The sequence below is a fragment of the Callionymus lyra genome, chromosome 4 (genome assembly GCF_982586985.1).
Source record: "Callionymus lyra chromosome 4, fCalLyr1.hap1.1, whole genome shotgun sequence".
In the NCBI taxonomy this organism is placed as follows: domain Eukaryota; kingdom Metazoa; phylum Chordata; class Actinopteri; order Syngnathiformes; family Callionymidae; genus Callionymus; species Callionymus lyra.
The window spans coordinates 35,010,025-35,029,757 of NC_141821.1; the positions used below are offsets into that span (position 1 = coordinate 35,010,025).

At 39.0% G+C, this 19,733-nt stretch overlaps 2 protein-coding genes and 1 pseudogene across 3 annotated transcripts; 1 reads left to right on the forward strand and 2 right to left on the reverse strand.

Annotated features, from left to right (window-relative positions):
- Positions 1–985: 985 nt before the first annotated feature.
- Positions 986–5,269, reverse strand: slc3a2a (solute carrier family 3 member 2a). Of its 2 annotated transcripts, none has more exons than XM_087789983.1 (11): positions 5,147–5,269; positions 4,155–4,359; positions 3,909–4,093; positions 3,249–3,422; positions 2,892–2,986; positions 2,684–2,817; positions 2,499–2,608; positions 2,241–2,431; positions 1,654–1,731; positions 1,379–1,592; positions 986–1,313 (listed from the first exon to the last, which is right to left on the reverse strand). In XM_087789983.1, exons 2-11 carry the CDS (start codon positions 4,349–4,351, stop codon positions 1,174–1,176), a joined length of 1,518 nt encoding a protein of 505 aa, XP_087646109.1. In that variant the 5' UTR covers positions 4,352–4,359; positions 5,147–5,269; the 3' UTR covers positions 986–1,173. The 2 variants fall into 2 exon arrangements, with proteins under 2 accessions (XP_087646109.1, XP_087646108.1); XM_087789982.1 differs by lacking the exon at positions 5,147–5,269 and adding an exon at positions 4,886–5,037.
- Positions 5,270–11,501: 6,232 nt separating this feature from the next.
- Positions 11,502–19,523, forward strand: snx15 (sorting nexin 15). The gene is made up of 7 exons (XM_087789985.1): positions 11,502–11,644; positions 15,650–15,806; positions 15,969–16,084; positions 16,654–16,936; positions 17,006–17,158; positions 18,047–18,241; positions 19,271–19,523. The coding sequence occupies exons 1-7, from the start codon at positions 11,546–11,548 to the stop codon at positions 19,384–19,386; spliced, it is 1,119 nt and encodes a 372-aa protein (XP_087646111.1). The 5' UTR covers positions 11,502–11,545; the 3' UTR covers positions 19,387–19,523.
- On the reverse strand, positions 12,664–15,607 carry LOC148082727 (adenylate kinase 8 pseudogene; annotated as a pseudogene).
- Positions 19,524–19,733: the final 210 nt, after the last annotated feature.

Consider the following 19,733-nt stretch of genomic DNA (forward strand, 5'->3'; position numbering starts at 1 on the left):
ATAAAACACTAAGAATTTCTCCTTCTGTAACCATTTTTTTTCCAAATTTAGATTAAGAATAAAGATTTGCTATGAATAGTTTTATAAATGTGTTACATACAAATTTCCCATGTTTCTTGTTCTATTTCAATCCTTGTAGCGACAAGCTGAGAAATACGTACCAAGTGAACTTGGATTAAAAAAAAAAAAACAAGTGTGTGTTAGTGTAGGTTTCATGTCTCATGTGCCAGTGGATGTGTTCTGACACCTGCGACACATTTACCAGAGCCAAATGACACCTAAAAATATCCTGCACGTTTCACTCTTACATCAAGACTCCACGTGTCCTCAGGGTTCCTACAGCCTTTGTAAAGTCAATTCAAGTCCTTTAATAGTATTTTTTTCAATTTAATTTCAGACCAACATTAAAAAACTTTATTAGTTGATCATTAGTTGCATCTTTTTGGGGACAATTTTTTGAAGTTTTTAAACATAAACTAGAATTCAATGCACAAATTACAGCTTGCCTCGTGTACGTTGCCAGACCATAACGTACCTGTGTCCGACTGACAATTCTCATTGAATTTACACTGGTTTCAGTTCTGCTAATGCTTCAGACTATAAAAAAAAAATGCAACTTTTAAAGAAATAAAAAGGTATCAATTTTATATTCATTTAATTATTCATAAGACTAATAAAAGGAATTTGTTAAAGAGATTTTTTTCTGAAAAAACAATAACTTGTGACTCTTTACACATGAAGACACTTCAGTCACATTTACTTTAAAAACAAAACTGTAAACTAGTAAAAACGACAAACTGATTTTTTTTTAAAGTTTTAATCTGGAGGTCCGCGAATATAATGGTGACATTTAACGGGTCTAACTAACTGGTCTAGATTCCTTTGAGGCCATCATTTCATTACCTTCATTTTGTAATTGGTATCGAGTCTTCAAAAATCATTTTGAGAATTTGAAAAGTCTAACAATGAGCACAAGAGAAAAGAGTCAGAGCTCACCCGTTTATTCTTACATGCCAACCTTTTCTTTCAAACAAAGTTAAGAAGCCTACATGGAAAATAGGTTTTAAAAGAAAAAAAAAAAAATCTTAAAAACTTGGAATGTTTACCAAAATCTGAAAAGGTTTAGATAAAAGTGGCAAAACGACTTGTGTGAGCTCTGAACGAGGCCCTCCTTTAGGCGACGTACGGGAACTTGAGAAGGACCGCCTGTTGGGCGTCCAGAGTGAGCTCACTCAGGGTGACTTCCATGTCCTCCTTTAACGTCGGGTCGGTGGACAGGGCCACCATGGCAACCTCTGGTAGAATAACGTTGTCTGTGGACAGACATGTTTTAGTCGACCGTCTGATTTTAAATATTTTTCAATGCAACACAACTCACCTGGAGAAGTGAACTTGAACGTTACTGGTGCGGCGCCCCAGTTGGCAGCAGTGATGTACCTCTCGCTCTGGTCCCACTCACGGAGGAATGCCATAGAAGTAGAGCCGGAGTAGAGCGAGTAATAGTCTCCGTAGAGCAGGGAACGCTCTTTTCCCCGGAAGTCACTCAGAGACTTGAACCACTTCCTGTTGGAAACGTATGCCTCGCGTAGATCCTGCAGACACACACTTTAGTCATTCAGCAACACCCTGGTAAAAAATAATAAGTCATCTTACATCAGCAGTTTTATTGGCAGCTTCCCCATTTTCAGGCGGCTGATCATAGTCCCATGGCATCTTGGGGGAGTCCGCTCCCTATTGAGGTCAAAGGTTATCATTAAGACATTTAAGCAGCAATCCCTTAGTCGCAATATTTTAAGAACATTAAACAGCACCGTTTAAACATTTTTTTATTTTTTTTTTGGGCTTTTAAATCCTATTTAAGTCATTGTTCTAGTATGGCTTATATTACAATCTGTATCAAATAAGATTTTTTTTTTCAATTATAAATTAACTTGCAATTCAGAAGCTTTCCATTTTTGTGTTGCAATTGAACCTCCAGACGCTAGATGGCAGCAGTCATTACGTCCTCTGCTGCTAAAGGAACAAGAAATGCTGCGAGATCTTAACAGTGACCGAGGACAAGAGGATACAGTTGACCCTGGCAGCCTTTTAATCTGATCTTTGGAAATAATTTAGTTTCAAAACAAAGGAAAACTTAATCTAAATTTTGCAACGTCAAGTACTCAAACATTACTACGAGTAATATAGTGTAACTGCAATTGTATTTTATCGTTACACTCCCCAATCAGACTCCAACTGACCTGCTTCTGGAGGCCAATTTCATCTCCGTAAGTAAACACAGGTGTTCCAGGCATGGTGAAGAGCAGCATCTGGTACAGTCGGATGAGACCCTGAGAGACGGACATGTGATTGTAGTTGGCAGCACCGAGACCCCAAGCAAGGCGGTTCTGATTCTGGTGCAGGACATCCAGCGCCTTGATGCGCTCCAAACCTGGAAATAGACACGTCAGCTACATAGACTTGACTGAGAGTATAATCATTGATGATGAAGAACTTACCACTGGTCTCGTTTTCAAGAAGATCTGAAAGAACCAGGTCAGCTCCAGAATTGTTGACCAGCTGAGAAGCGTCCAGAACGGATGCACCCTGCAACACTGCCATCAGCAGCCTGGCACACAACGTCAAGTTTGAATTCATTCTTCTCAATGGACATGCAGATGTTATCTTTTTTAAGTGCAATTACTTCTTGGACTCTTCGGTGTCGTTGCCATGCACACCATTCAGAAGATTCGGCCAATCATCAGCTCTGGTGGCCTCGGCAAGGTTTTGGACTTTGATGCCGTCGACGCCCAGACTCAGCCAGTAGTCTGCAGCTTCCTGAGCAGAAGAACAATAACTGGAATGAGCGGCTGAAAGAGACTGATGAAGATGGAAGTGGTTCAGTTTTATACCTTAACTTTCTCCATCACATTGTGCAGGTCGGCAGGTCTGAACCATGGAGAGGATCCCTTGTAGTTAGGGGTCAAATCCAGAACAACAGAGATGCCTGAGAATAACAGATATTAAATGAGGTTCATTATTACAAAGCATGAAAAAAAGCAAATGGATACATTTATAATATACATTTGTTTTACTCTTGGCTTAATTAGACTTTATTATGGCCATTTGAATAACTATACCATTTTAAAATAAATTAACATTTTATTAAAATAAGAGAATGGTAAATGAGTCATAGGACTCCTCATGACAGACACTGCCTTTTCTCAAACGTCAGGTCGTCATGTGAAGACTGCAGAGTAAACACACACCCTTCTTATGAGCCTTCTTCAGCACTGCCTTCAGGTTCTCTTCCGTGCCCTCGGTGGGGTCGATGCTCTTCAGGTTCAGTGTATTGGGCTGGTCTGTTTGCACAGTGTGAAAAGGTCCGAGCACAAGCCCTTTGACTTTGAGCTGGTTGATGCTGTCCAGCTTGGACTCCACACCTACGGATCAAACGGGGAAGAACAATGAGTAAACGTCTCTGTGGGACTTTTAACAACAAAGAGACATTTTTCTCCTTCCTGTGCGAGACAGAGAGAAAGAGCCTGTTCACATGGAAACAAGCCAGAGTCACATGGTGCGATTGGAATTCCACCCTAAGCAGCGTGAGGCCAGAGGCACAGTTCTGCTGAAAAGCAGTAGGACAAGATGTCCGCTGAAGTCGAGCCAGCGAATGTCTCGCTTTAAAACAAAATGGAGACTTCAGTGCTGATCTCAACTTTGGACTTTTCCCTCTTCAAGTTAAGATAAAGAAGCGCCTGGAGACGTCAGCATTTCCTAACTCAGCAGTTTTTAATCAGCACTTGAGTAAATGTAGGCAATTTACCATCTCAGCGTTCTTTCAACTTGTGGCAAGTTAAATTCAATGAATTGAATAACTTCTAAGAATACTGATTGAATGGATATTTCCAATTAAGATTCAACATCACCTTCGAGTCCGTCAGAGAAGGCGTTCACGTCAGAAATCTGGTACAGTGGTCCCTCGTTCCACCACTTCATCTCAGGCAGAGGTTTGCAGCGAGGAGCCTGCACGATGATGACGATGGCTCCAGCCAGCATCCCGATCCAGCCCAACCAGAAAAGCACCAGAAGTGCCCATCGAGTCCGCACCCACCTGTGAGGGAAAACATCGTTCAAGTACGCTATAACACAGTGCTTCAGCTGAGTAGACATACCCCGTCGTTCCTGCCACCCTCATCAGCTCCTCCTTGGACAAACCAGTGAAGGCCGCCTCATCTTCAGGAACCTTCACTTTGACGCTGCCGTTCTTTTCTCCAGAGGCCGCCTGACCATCGCCGGTCATCGGCTGCTTCTCTGGGTCCAGCTCGTTCAGCTCCACCTCTTTCATGTCGACGGCCGTATCCTTGCTCATCTTTGATTCTATAATGAACGTAAAATTAATACAATTTAGAAGGACATCCAAGGCAGGGTTGTATCGAAATGCCTTTTTTTGTTTAAAGGTGGAATCAAGTGTGATATCATGAAAATAGTGCTCATGACTTTGAGCTTCAGATGAAGTCATATAGTGATATATCAGGGTTAGATCTAATTCAAGGCTTTTAATGCCATTTTAAATCATGTCCAGGATCAACTCCAACCATGAATACAAAGTCCTTTGACAGACAATTGTCATTGAATTTACACTTAACAAGTCTATGTTTTTGTTCAATATTCATATTTTAAGGCTTTATTTAGATTTCTGGGGTTTACGAACACTTTTAAGATTTAAAACTAAGACAATAGCTTCATCATCACCCTTTAACTTCAGATTTAATATATTTTAATGTCAATTAAGGCTTTATCTTTAGATTCATAAAAGCTAATGCATTGAGACTTTAAGGACCCGCCCCGGATTAACCTGCTGATGCAACGTGTAAGATACATGTAAGCTACATGCTAAAGTTACCTTCGAACATAAGTTGCTCTCCAAGTTTGTGTAGAACAGTTTCACGTTACAATTCAAGTTAAAATAAGTCCACATTTTCTGCTTTTAACGTGAACCTTAACGTCGAAAGCACCTTTAGTAAAGTGCGAAAGTTTCTCGCGGCAGAAGAAGTAAAGGTTGAGTTCACTCTTCACTTCAACTCGACAAACTTCAACTGAGTATTTTCTTAACGTCACAAAGCAACAGCGAGGTTTGTTGGTGGATAAAAATAAAAATGGTTACCGTATGTTGTCCCGGAACAATCCCTTGTTCCCTCAGTAGTCTCGGCTAATCTCCCGTCAGTCTGGCTCCGAGAGACTTTATACCAGCGAGGAGGAGTCGAGCTCTCTCCAGCCGCTCTGAAACCTGACACCGCGCCATCTTGTTTTACAGCTTTTATTGTCATGGAGCAGTTGCCAGTATAAACTTAGTTTCCTTATTTATCATCAAACTTAAGCCGTTTAAGACAATATTATGTCAATATTTTTTTTTCTTCCACCAAAAGTATTGAGTTGGATAAATTAGAAAAAATGTTAAAACGAATTGCTTCTATCTGTTTATTTGTTTATTTGTATAGTCTTAAATGTAAAACATTGTCAAATTTGCACCTTAACGTTTCACTTAAATTCATGGGAGTTATTTGTCTAATCACAGGGGTGTCCAAACTATTTGACTAGTGGTATTAATAAATCAAATAAGTAAGTAAGTAAGTCATTTGTATTTATATAGCACTTTTCCAGACCAGGGTCACAAAGCGCTAAAAAAATCAAAACAATACTCAATAAAAAATATATACTTTAAAGGTCAAGATAATAGTGATTGTTCCCTCACTGCAAAATGAAAGTATACCTTTTATAATAAAGAAAGTAGGAAATCATTTTAAGCGTATTGTTGAAAAGATGAATCTGAACTTGGAAATGAGAAAGATGCTATTGTATAAGGAAACACTGAGATGCCATGCAAGAGGTTTAACATTTACATGATGTCATTATAAACGACAATCACTCGACTTGATTAATGACAACTGTTTAAAAGATCTAATCAATCTGAAGTGATCATGTAACATAAAGCCTTAATGACTAATTTACAGAATACAGACTTTTCTGAAGTGACATGTCAGCGTTTGACAGCATTAACTAGTATACTTTCATTCAGTCCGTTTTTTTGGTACCTTGAAAGTGTTGTTTATTTGTTATTATACAAACTGGTATGATGTGTCCAGCACTCAGGTTACAGGCTGTTGATCCTCAAGTCTGTGGAGAACCCTGAGGAAGTACAGGAGGAGGGGGAGCCAGATGAGGGGAGAACAGGGGGAAGGTCTACGAAGTAAACATGTTTATCTGAGCTGTGAAGAGTACTGAGGAAGAACCTTCACTAGTAAAACCCGAGGCGATGTTTCCCAGAAATAGTCTTGAGCGGTTCAGAAACATACATGGTAACTAGAGTCATATTTGTTCTAAAAGGAGATTTTCACACTGGAGTTCAGTGAGAGACTTACAGTTGCACACATCAACTGACACACACAATTTTGGCTGTACATGCTTGTGTCACTTGTGTAGTTACATGTTGTTTTTTAGTGTATCAAAGATAAATTAAGTTAGCAAATATGTAACTGAAACCCTAAATAATAAACCTTGTGGTCTTTGCAGTCTACAGTACAGGAGGTCTGCTGTCACTATTTAAAATGTTTATCAACACGGTTAAAAAACAACCTCCCCTAACTCTAACCACAAAAAAAGTGTATTACTTACGTATTACATTTTTGGAAACGTGTTGTTTTGAAACTTCTGTCTATTTTTGAAACTACGGATTTTTAAATAATTATTTCATTCTGACCTTAACCCTTGCCCAGTATCGCTTGGCTCTCCATGTCCTCTTCCTTCTTTTTAATCCAGTGAGTGGTGCAGGAAATAGTGGGAACAGAACCCGCTTTCCCCACTTTAACCCTAGCCTAATTCTTAATCCTTACCCTAGCCCTGACCTTTACCCTAAACCTTAACAAAAGAAACACATTTTTTATTTTTTTATTTCATTTTTAATTAAATTTATTTTCAGTTTTGCTCTCTTCACCTTAAACAACTCTTGGTGTAAAGTGGTAACAGGGACGTCTCCCTGCCGACTCCTGCAGCATGATTGGTTGTTGGCCCCTTGCCTGCAGCTCTAGGAGTTGTACCGACCCTGCATCAAATGCTGCAGGCTGAAGTTAAGGCACTGCATAGGGTACAGCTCTTCTTGCAAAACCACTGGTGGAGATTTCTATGACATGGCTAGGTGTCATAGGTTGCCCTGAGCAGAAAAGCTGAGTCTACCTGGGGCATCTTCCTCAGATCGGCCCAGCTGATGGGTCTCTTAAGTGTTCCTTCACAAGTGGTCCATCTTCCTTGCCAACCTTGTGATACAGCCTTGACTGAATACAGCTCCTGGTTCGCTTATGACACCTCTTTCACAACAATGGCCTTTCATTCTATCTTTGTTTCATTGGACCATAGGTGTGGAGCCTGCCAATGGCCTTGGCGATCCTTGGCTCTGCCACTTTCAGACCCAGTAAAGATTTGTAAAGTTGCATTCATCGCTTTTTTCTTTTTCTTACCACATTAGGACATCCATCTCTACTGCTCTTTTGATCCAACTGAGCCCCAGAGACTGAACAGCTCAGTCAATTGTTTGCTAGAAATCAAACAATGGCTGATTGAAAACACTTTACAGCTAAATGTGGACAAAACTGAAACTCTGGTTATTGCGCTTGATGATAAGGTTCCAGGGTTGAGTCAGTACTTGGGTGACTTACTGGAACTCCTGTTATGTTATCAGTTTTATCTTGATCTTTAAAATATATACTTTATTGAATATTGTTTTGATTGTTTAAGCGCTTTGTGACCCTGGTCTGGAAAAGCGCTATACAAATAAAAATGACTTACTTACTTACTTACTTACTTACTTAGGTCAGTCTGTCAAACTGATCCTGAGAAAACTGGTCGTTCTATTTGACAAAGACATGTCTCTAGTTCAACACTGCAGAAAACTGACCAGAAACTGTTTCCTTCAACTGAGAAGGACTTAGGAAATGTTGTCACAAGATGATCCAGAGCTTATAATCCATGTGTTTGTGTCTTCGTTTGGACTATTTCTCCGATCCTTAAAACTATTCACTGGCTGCCAGTTTCTTTCAGGATCAATTTTAAAATTCTGGTTCTTACTTTAAGAGCCAATAATGGTCAGGCTCCTCCTTACATCAGTGATCTGATCCAGCCTTACACCCCAGCTCGGGCTCTTCATCTAGCCTTTTCCTGCATATACGCTGTGATGGACTGTATCGGCAGCTGCGGCAAAGTTCCCCCGAACAACCCTGTTTCAGAGAATGCGATAAGCCTAGCAACTTTTGTATGCAGGAGTTGGCCTGTCTGTTGAACGTGTTTGCTGTTGACGAGGGAATCTTGAACATCTTTAGTGGCCACATAAAACTTTGGTACAGTGTAAAGTTGTAGAACCACAATTATTACTTCCTGGGAGCTAACTTTTGTTGATGTTCTCCAGGCCTTCTGAGAGTTCCTTTTGCAATGCCTTGTCTGCTTGTTTGATAATACTTAATGTATTCATTTTTAAAATAACAAGATGAATCAAGAATGGGAAAAGAGAAAGTTGCTATTATGTTAGGAAGCATATAATTATTGATTTTTTATTCTACTTTAATAAACTTTCCTCAATTTAACTGTAAAACAAACCCTAAACCAAAAAGACATTGAATCAAAATCAGAATCTCTTTATTTTCATTGCACATAGTACAACGAAATTTAAATTGCGTCATCCAGAAGGTGCAAATAACGACACAAATATAAAAAAAAAATTAAAGTAGGGTTAAAAAGATGTATGAAAGAAAGAAGAAAGAAAGAAAGAAAAAACCCAAAATACAAAGTAACAAATAAAGATAATATTTACCGATAAATAGAGACGCAGAAAAGATAAGAGGTTTTATTATATTGTCTGGTTATTAAAAGTACAATGTTTTTTTTAAGGTGCTCTGAGATGTGGTTTGATTTACAGGCCAAGTTTTAACAATCCTGGTCGTGGGTTGAGCTTTTCTTCTAAAGGGGGGTTGAAGCTTGGTTTAAGTGTATGGATAGGTGAATAGACTGGTGATCAGACTGGCCTATGTTTTTTTTAATACATTTCACGTTTGTTTTCTTAACATAACCCCCCTGATGAGATCTCTGAATTTGCCTCTATGTCCTTGTTGCAAGAATTGTAACTGTTGGGTTTATTTTACAGAAACAAATCCTTGCTGAAACGGAAAACTTCTTCCAGCTCACTTTGACACTTGAAGCAGGACACAGACGTTCATAGTAACAATGTTGGTGTGACCATGTGACTTGATACCATCCTGCTTCTTTTTCTGTCTTACTTATTTGTGGAATGTTGTTTTTAAAGCGATTCTATGCGATTTGAAGTCGACCACATTTCCCATGAGCACTCGCTAATGTACAAAAGAAGTATGTTAGCTTTATGGAAAGCGACGCCTTAAATCAATAAAAAAGAGAACACGATAAATCACCTGAAACTCTTATTCTTACTACTAACTTACTTATTCTTCCAAAGGTTGTACTGCGCGTTTGCGCCCTCTCCTGGTGTGACACGTCATTACAAAGGTTTACCCCAGAAGTTATAGATTTATGTCCAGATGGAAAAAGAATAGCTATGTTGCAAACAGAGGTAATGAGTAATATAGAGATAAATGTTGCTGTCCCTTCACACCATGTCCTTTTGTCCAAACCATCAAACCATCCGAGTCTGGCCTCTCAAGTCTGTCTGCAAACTTCTCCACAGATGTCTCTGTGAAATACTGTCTCTCCACAGACCTCAAGGCAATACATAAACCTGTGTTAAAGTACATTTTAACCTCTTTGAGTCGAAGGGCTTTTCAACAGGCAAACCAGCTACAGATCAAAGGTTGATGTTTAACTTGATTCCAAGTCACTTGATATTACAACTCAGTGAGGATCTGATAGTAAGTTGTTCTTATCATCGTACAATTGCATAAGTGTCAACGGTTTATTGTTCCCAAAATTAGACAGAAAAGCTTGTTAATGCATTAATCTGCTGTACATTAAATCATACAATACATTAAAAAGTATCTTAAAACGACAACGTTCCTCCTGTTGAAAGTGCAGTGACTCAAACAAGGAACAATTTGCAAATTTGTTACATTTTTATCATTCATTTTGAAACTAGACAAACACTTTTTCCTACACGAAATGCGATTAATTATAACAGATCTGAACAAAGGATCACACGATTAAACATTTCGCTCACAAAAAGTTGTCTAACAACAAAAAATCCACAATACTGTAAAATAATGTATACATGATAAATTCCTAGTTTTCCAAAATTAATATGTAATTATTTGGAATACATTTTAATTTTAAAGAATTGTATTTGAAGCATTTAATGATAGTTTCAATAATCAACACATACAATCATTTGTGGGATAAATGTCAATAATTTCAAATCTCATTTCCCATAATTGTTTATTTTTTTAATTATATTTCCTCCATCCTTTTGATCCAACTGAGCCCCAGAGGCTGAACAGCTCAGTCAATTGTTTGCTAGAGATCAACCAATGGCTGAGTGAAAACACTCTATAGTTAAATGTGGACAAAACTGAAACTCTGGTTATTGCTCCTGATGATAAGGTTCCAGGGTTGAGTCAGTACTTGGATGACTTAGGCCAGTCTGTCAAACTGAGCCTGAGAAACCTGGGTGTTGTATTTGATAAAGACATGTCTCTTGTTCAACACTACAGAAAACTGACCAGAAACTGTTTCCTTCAACTGAGAAAAATCTCTAAACTTAGGAAAATGTTGTCGGAACATGATCTGGAGGTTGTAATTCATGCGTTTGTTTCTTCTCGTCTGGACTATTGTAACAGTTTGTTTTCATGTCTTAACAAGAAGGAGCTGTCTCACCTGCAGTTAATACAAAACTCTGCAGCGAGAATTCTAACCCGCTCAAGTAGAAGAACTCACAATTCTCCGATCCTTAAAACTCTTCACTGGCTTCCAGTTTCTTTCAGGATCAACTTTAAAATTTTGGTTCTTACTTTCTGTGCTATTCATGGTCAGGCTCCTCCTTACATCAGTGATCTGATCCAGCCTTACACCCCAGCTCGGGCTCTGAGGTCTGTGGATCAGAATCTACTGATGGTTCCTCGCACACGGTTCAGGACCAGAGGAGAGAAATCTTTTCAGGCTGTTGCTCCTAAGCTTTGGAACGATCTTCCTCTCTCTTTGTGCTTGATGGAGTCTACTGACTCCTTTAAGAAACATCTTAAGACGTTTCTATTTGTTCAGGCTTTTCCTTGATTTTCTGGAACTCCTGTTGTGTTATCAGTTTTATCTTGATCTTTAAAATATATACTTTATTGAATATTGTTTTGATTGTTTAAGCGCTTTGTGACCCTGGTCTGGAAAAGCGCTATACAAATAAAAATTACTTACTTACTTACTTACTTACTTACTTGCATCCTATCATAGAGGATGCGTGGGTTTTGTTGCGTCATCACGCACGATGACGTTCAACCAGGAAGTGACGAGCGCAGCTGGAATCAAAACAGAAGCTTCTCATTTCTTATCACACTGGGCTCTAAACATGTCCCGCAGAGTGAAGGAGGAATATTGTCGTTTCTACTCCGTCACCGAGACTCGAACACACGAGAAGGGGCATACAGAATATAAAGTCACGGCCCGGGTTCGTAATCTTGTACTTTACTACTATATGTATTACTGATGTTTAATGGAAGTTTTTACGCTTGAACAAATGCGTTGACGTCATGCCCACTTATTTGATATTGTTTTTTTCGTGTCTATTTAGTCACTTAACACGACAAGCAAAGATGACACTAAATGTGTTCATTCATTTAAATCCGTTTAAATTTGTATTCACCGCAAAACCAAGACAAATTGCGCCCCGGGACCACTTGCGGCCGTTTGACTGTATTTATTCGGCCCTCATAAAGTCTTTGTACAACATGTACAAATGTTTCCGACAGTTAAAATCGTGTTAGTTTTTATTATTGTACCTTCTATAAATACAACTTACTATAGTTCTGTGTTCAGGACTTATCCTTTTTTTCCTTTGCCCTTATCTTGTCTCTTGAGATATCTTTTCATACACGTTTTTATTGACATATTGAGGTCTAATTTGATGTTGACCTCATCCTTCATCATCATTGATCCTCAGGGATCAATAAAGTTTTACCTTACCTTACCTTACCTTTCTTTCTTCTTTGTAAGTTTTCCACCATATTCATCGCTTTCTGCCTCTCCGAGTTGATGGACCCTCACAACAGTCACAGTATCATGTGGCCCCTGAAGACATTTAATTGAGTACCCCTGACATAACCCTCCTTAAATTATACTTCATACTTAATTCAAGCAGTATCAAGATACCACGTTACACATTTAAGTTTTGAATAATAAACCAGAGTATATATATATATATATATATATATATATATATTGCCTAATGTATATAATATTAGGATGATACACCACAGACAACATTGTCCAAGTACTTGACTCTGGTGTTCACAGACTGCATGTCTTTTGACAAAGTAGTAACTGCTCTCATTTGTTTTGAAACTAAACTATTTACAAACATTAGCTTTAGATGCTGCTGAAGCTTCTGGAGTCCTGTATCCTCTCGTCCTCAGTCATCTCTGGGATCTCTTTCATTGAGCTGCGAAGGACGAAATGACTGCTGCCATGTTAATTGTAAATAAAACACTTTATTTAAATATAATTTAATTATGATTAAAAAAAATGTGAGGAGAAAAAATGCAAGTGCCGTTGAATACCAATAGAGTATCATGAAAAAAAATATTGCAAATATCGGTCTATCAACATTTTCTTACACCCTTTATATACATACATTTAAATATAAGTTTATTTTAAAAAGTCATGGACAGTGCAAGTTAAGTGTTCTGGCCCATTTCTGTCAGTTCGTGGTCATTCGACATTCAAGCGCCTCAAACACAAATCGAGGGTCCTGATCCGCATCTATGGGGATGGCTTCTGGAAATGCTGATTTCAGCGCAGCGCTGTGTGTCCTGTACATAGTTAATAACTCCTTCACTACTCGAGTGTGCTCCTCTGGTTTGATCTCAAGGTTGATCGGAGGAGCTGACGTTATAGTGGGAATGTTTGACAGTTCTGAGGTGGGAGTGGTTGAGGAAGGTGCCGGTGTGTTGATGTCAAAGGGTGAGTACTGGTCCGGTGTGGCAGAGAGAAGCCTGGTCGGGGCAGAGAAGGCGCGAGTGGGAGGGCACGGCAAGCACGGGCTTGGTGTTGGTGCGGTACCAAAGTGAATCCTCTCTCCTGTCACCGGATCTGTGAGTTTAAGACTAGTTCTCTCCAGGCAGACTTCGTCCATTAGGTCCAGAAAGAAAACCAGGTTTGGTTTGTGCTGAGTGCTCTGCAGCATGGTCAGCTGCTCGCTGTCTCTGGGGAAGCCGTGCAGGACCCAACCTCTGGAGCTGCAGTCCGGTTGGTTCAAACGCTCGTTGATCACCTGAAGAACAAGCTCGTCTGGAACCGGTCTACCTGCCTCCACGTGTGGTCGTATCTCCAGGGCAAAATGTGTGGCGCCAGTCGCCACCAACCTCAGAACCCGACCAGAACTTACGTCCACCATGTTGTATTTCAGAGCCAACATTTGTGCTTGGTGACTTTTCCCGGACCCCGGTGGACCTAGCAAAAGAATTCTGGGAGTTCTGTAGCATCTGTGAGTTTGAACGAAAGCAAGTACTTGCTGGTAGACGTCCAGTGGTGGCTGGTCAGCGTTGATAGCCCTTAAGACATGCTGGAAAGCAGAACTAAGACCAGTAATTTCACAACGGAAGCACTGGATCTCGGACAAGAGCTGCGTCTCAGATGAGTGCGGCGCCCTCTCCAGGCGCTGGGCCACTGTGTCGTCTGGTGGGTACACAAAGGTCTGGTGGTAGACGTCACCCGTGAGCGGATCCAACATCCTTCCTCGGCTTCTCTCCAGCAACACTTCATTGGGAGCGTCCAGGATGATGACGTGGTCGGGCAGGACCCCGGCCTGCTGAAGGCTTCGAGCCTGAAGATACGTCTGAGGGATTCCGGCCAACACCCAACCTTTGCTGACGCAGTCATCCTGATGCAGTCTGTGGTGGAGAATTCCCACCTGTTCCATGAGTGTGAGATTCCGTAGCCCGTGGCTGGGCTCCCGCAGATCGTCCAGTAGCCTCTCTGGTGTCACGTGGACAGCACCCAACTCTGCACTCAGCTTCCGGGCCACGGTGTATTTCCCAACCGCAGGAGGCCCGAGTAGCATCACTCTGGCGGCGTTCACGTGCTTCTTCTTCAGATGAGACACCAGGTAGGAGATGGGATCGTCCGGCTGCACCACCAACAGACTGGTCACCATGTCCTGGACGAGTCCCCGGACGTTGTGTTTGTCGGCGTAAGCTGAGATGTGACGGACGGTCTCTTCCATTTCGCTCGTTGCTTTCGCCCGTCTATGGAGTCAGAGTGATCCTGAGCACCCAGCATCTTACCTGCATGGTGCTGTCTAGTGTACACTTGCTCTACTGGACATGTCTAGTCTTGGCATCCACTGGTTCCTGAGGCCGCCTAAATACACTCTTAAAGACATGACATGATGATGTCACCAAGGAGAGAAGCATCTTTAATCATTCAGAACCATGTTTTTAAAAATATACCGAGGATTTGAGTGACTTTCAACAAAGGACAAAGTTAGTCCAGTGGAGAAACTGTTCTGGACAGAGAGTGTCAATATTGTTTGTTTGCTTGTCCCTCATCAATATAAGTAAATGTGCAAGTTGGTAAACAATCAAGCACTTTGAGTCATACAATTACTTGTTTTTTATATATTATGCATGCAAAATCATAGAATTTTCAAGTGCATCAACCAATTTATACACAGAAATTAAACTTTGTTTCTTCATGTTCAAACTATTTACAACTGTAGTTTTTAAATGTAATACAACAATTTTCATCTACAATTGAACAATGTAATCAATATTGGTTTATGTTTATTATTAATGTCATATGATGTCTTTATCTATGTCTTATGATCTTATGATTTACATCATCAAAAGCTATGTCATATGATCTGATATTGTCCGTCGTTTGTCATGTGATCATTTATTGGTGTGAGCAGTATATTTTAAAATTCATGACCTTTTAAATTCATTTAAATGTCTCTTGAGTATTCTCAAAGTTTCATTGTAAATATCATAATGTTATCCTTGACACTAAAAACATTGATGTTGATCTTGATGAGAAGAGTCATGTTGGTACCAGTGGACACTTAAACATTCAAAATAATGGTAAACAACAATATTAGGAATATAAATTCCCCAGGAAACGTGATAAATAATCATGAATTGTTTGTCAGTTAACAGTTTTATTGATAAAGTTTCATTAACAACTTACCTTTGTTAAAAAGCAAAAATGCAATTTCATAAGATTAAGTCAAAGTCACATTTATATTTATTTTCTCAATGTTTGAAGGCATTTTTCCAAATACATTTCTTGTTATCTTAAATATTGAATGGGTTCAAAGGCTCAGTGAGTCTTTCATAATGCTCCCTTTGTTCACGCCTCAGTCTTGTGACTTGTGAAAGCCTCGTGGTCGGTCAGACACGGACCCCCTGATGTTATCTCGTGTGCAGCGTGACTGAGACCGTCGTGTCTTTGATTTCAGTTTGTGTCCAAGCGTCGCCCCGAGGATGTGAAAGAGGTGGCGGTCTGGAGCAGGTTCTCGGAGCTCAAGAAGCTGCACGGAGAGTTGGCCTTCACTCATAGGAACCTCTTCCGAAAGCAGGAGGAGTTTCCGACTTTTCCTCGCTCGCAGGTCTTCGGTAAGATGATGTGGAACTTCACACGTGTGAGATCAACCCAGTGCCACCAACACATGTATAACTACAGAAAATATGCTTTTCTTATCCAGCAAAGGTTGATCCTTTGTGTGCAAGTGTTGTATCTTCTGTGAGTGTATAGATCAGTGAAGTGTGTGTGTTCAGGCAGGTTTGATGAAGGTGTGATTGAAGAGAGGAGGAAAGCAGCAGAAGTCATGTTGCAGTTCACCACCAGCATTCCTGCTCTCTACAACAGTCCTCAACTCAAGGACTTCTTCATGGTAACACACCCACATGCAGACACACTGCAAAAGTAGTTTTTATATGCAGAAACAAGCAGCTCACACACACAAATATGCTCATAATCTAGGACACATGTTGAATTTCTCTGCGAGATTTCTCTATGGAGATCAATAAAGTAAATTGATTGATTGATTGATTGACAAGTCTATCTGTACCATATGAATATTGAACTTTCACATGGAGTTTAATATTTTAATATCAATAATTTCAAAATAAATCGAAATAATAATAAAAGCTTCTTGATTGTGTTCTTGTACGTCGTCACATGATTTTTACTGTGACCTTGGAACTCAATATCTAAATGTTAGAAAAATATATAATTAATCTTCCAATTGTTTAAAAAAAACCTAATTCAACCTTTCCATACCTTTTTAATAAATATATATATACACTGTATATATATTTATTTTTTATTTCATTAAAAAACAATATATATTTTCTAAATAAGAATGTAGTTGAACCCACAGAATTGACTGCTGAAAGATGGACTCACCTACATTCTGAACATGTCAACCATACTCAGGCCACCACTGTCCTGATCTTCCAGGCTGGTGAGGTGACGCTGCCACTGGAGCCGACCATAGATTCCTCATCTGGTCCACTACCTCCTCCTCTGATCCCTCTGCCCAAGCGGAGGGCCTCGGACTGTGAGCCTGCAGACGAGGAGGAGGGCCGAGAGGCGCCCCTGCTCCCTCAGGACCTGAGCACTGAGCCGCGACCCACAGGAGAACCAGAGGTGGCCGTGGAGGCTTTCAACGAGTTGGCAATATCTCCTGGTGAAGAAGAACAAGAAGAAGAAGCTCTCAGCGACACAGAGCTGGACGAGCCAGGTACCACCGAGAGGGAGGGAATGCCGCCATCTGCTGGTTTTGATGTGACACTCCTGTCTTTATTTTCAGCTCGAGCTGCAAGTCCCGTCAGAACCCTGAGATCCGTCGAGTCTCAGGAAGAGTTTGACTCGCTGTTCGATTCAGTGGCAGAAGAGCAGGAGAGAGCTGCCCCCCCTCTCACAGAGCAAGACCTGGAGGTCTTCGATCCCTGCTATGAACCAGGTGAGACGGACGCTCGAAGAGCTGAACATGTGACTCTACTCCCACCTCCTGGAAGGTGTCCTTAAAATATTCAATGTTTGAATTTAACGTGTTCACATGTTAAAACTAAACTAAAACTGTATTTCGATATTAAAATGTTGCAGAATGAAATTATTTGTGTATTCTACTTCCAATAATTAAAATATACATTTTCTACATTCAATATGTATTTTAATTCATAGCCTTTTAAATTCAATATTCAAATGTTGGTACAATAGTGGACGAGAAAATATCAAATGTACAGAGCTGCTTGATCGAACTTTCCCTTTGCTTAAATTAATAAATGGTTCATTTTGAAAATCCACTTTTTTTTTAATCAAATGTGTTATCTCAAGATCAAGGTGATCCAAATCAAAATGACCCGAAAACAAATGTGTTTTAGTATCCCTGGTGTTATCAACACAAGTGATACTTCAAATTCAATTTTTAAAAAATAATTGAACTTTTAAATATAGAAATGATTGAATTCAATTATTGAAAGAAAAAAAGAATTCAATGCTTAAAAAAAGTTTAAAGATTTGTTAAATTCAACCATCAATAATCCGATAGCACTGGTACTTCCATAGGTTATTGCACAGGCTGCTTTAATTTTTACTTTGTTTTCTGTGAGAGAAAAGAAATGACAACAAGAGAGTTCAAATCTGTGTTTCTACTAAGCACATATAGTTGTTTTCGTTGAAGGATGAAAACAAGCATGGAAACATGATGAACTTGTGTCCAAGAAAATGGTATTTAAATGCAGCAGCCACTCCACTCTGGGCTCAGATAAATGCTTTAATCTGTTGCTGGTTTGAGTCCCGCTGTAACCTTTCATTCTGACATGATGGATGGTCTCACGCTGTGTTTTAGGCAAATCAACTTCCTGCGGCGACCACTCAGAGCTCTTCTATCTGGCCTTATCCAGTCCAGACGCCGAGACGGGTTATTTGATCCACGCTTCCAACGAGCTGACCGTCGCCATGGAGAGAGAGAAGGACGGAGAGTTCAGCGCTGCCATCCGAGGGTACAGGGCGGCAGTCGACCTGCTGATCACAGGAGTCCAGGGTGAGAACACACGTCCATTTTAAAACGTCCTTTTAAAGAAGTATTTGAATGTTTGTTTTTCATTCAACTATCTATAGCTCTAGCTATAACATTACACAAGGAATCCTGACATATAGTTAAATATAAAAAATGTTGAAACTTTTAATTATGTTTTGATGGTTAATTGAATTCAATAATTTCTATATTGGAAGGTTGAATTTATTTGTATTGAATTTTTTTTTTTTTTAATGTTTGCTAAATAATTGTATTTTTCACACGTAGCTGGGTATTCATATAGCAATAAATATATCAATAACTTTCAATCACATGACTGTTAAATCAAGTATCTCTGTAGTCTTTGGATATTGTCTGGTGGCACTATTAGACCAACATTTTATATTGAATTAACAAATTAAAACATGTTTAATTTAAGAAATGTATTTTTTTAATTTGGTAGAAGAATATCAAATCTATGTTTCAGAAAAATAAACTAATACATTGTAAAAATGCTTTTAATTAATGTGTTTAAGTAAAGCATTCAATGTATAAATAACTGAATTCACTTATTGAATATAAATAACGCAAACTAATTCTTTATTTTAGTGTAAAATGTTAATTATTCAATAAAAACAAATCTTTCAATTTACAAATATTTTAATTCATTTTTTAAAAATAAAAACAGATACAATCTTTCAATATACAAATTGTTTAATACAATTTTTAATTAAAGTCAAATTATATAATTCAATTTCAAATACATTACACTTAATTATTCTATAAAAACAAATGATATATTTTACTGTAAAATATATTCAATTTAATGATTCAATGAAAACAAAAGCAATATTTAAATCCAAAATTATTGAATTCAGTTATTAGAAAAACAAAGTTCATTTCAATAAAACATTTGGAATGTTCAATTCTATAATATTTGGATGACACTGAATGACTTCCATACGAGTGTGTCTCTCTGGTGTGTTCACATTTGTCATCTCAATGATCCCCCATCACAAGGCTGTTCTCACGATTTCCCTCCTTTGACCCGTCCAGAGGATCCAGACCCGGTTCGCAAGGAGTCTGTGATGAGGAAAACGGCTCAGTACCTGAGGCACGCAGAGATGCTGGTGGAAGCACACGCCTCGCCTTCACACAAGCCTTTAATTTAGCACACACACAGAACCACACAAGAAACACTCCCTCCTTCCAACATTCACAAGTGTGTGAACACATTATTGTACTGTAGATAATAAAATGTCTAAAATTGACTTTTTACTAATTAAAGCACCTTTTTACTAAATTTAAATGTTTTTGAATGATTTGTATTCATTTTAACTTTTGGGATCAAAGTCAATTTATTTTGGTTGCTCTCATTTTTTTGAAAGACCTTTTTATTGGAAATAAAAAGGTCTAAAAGGTGTAAAAGGTCATTTTACATTAAAACATTGCTTCTGATTGAAGCAATGTTTTAATGTAAAATGATTTTTGATTGAATAATAAAAAAAGGAAAAACTCA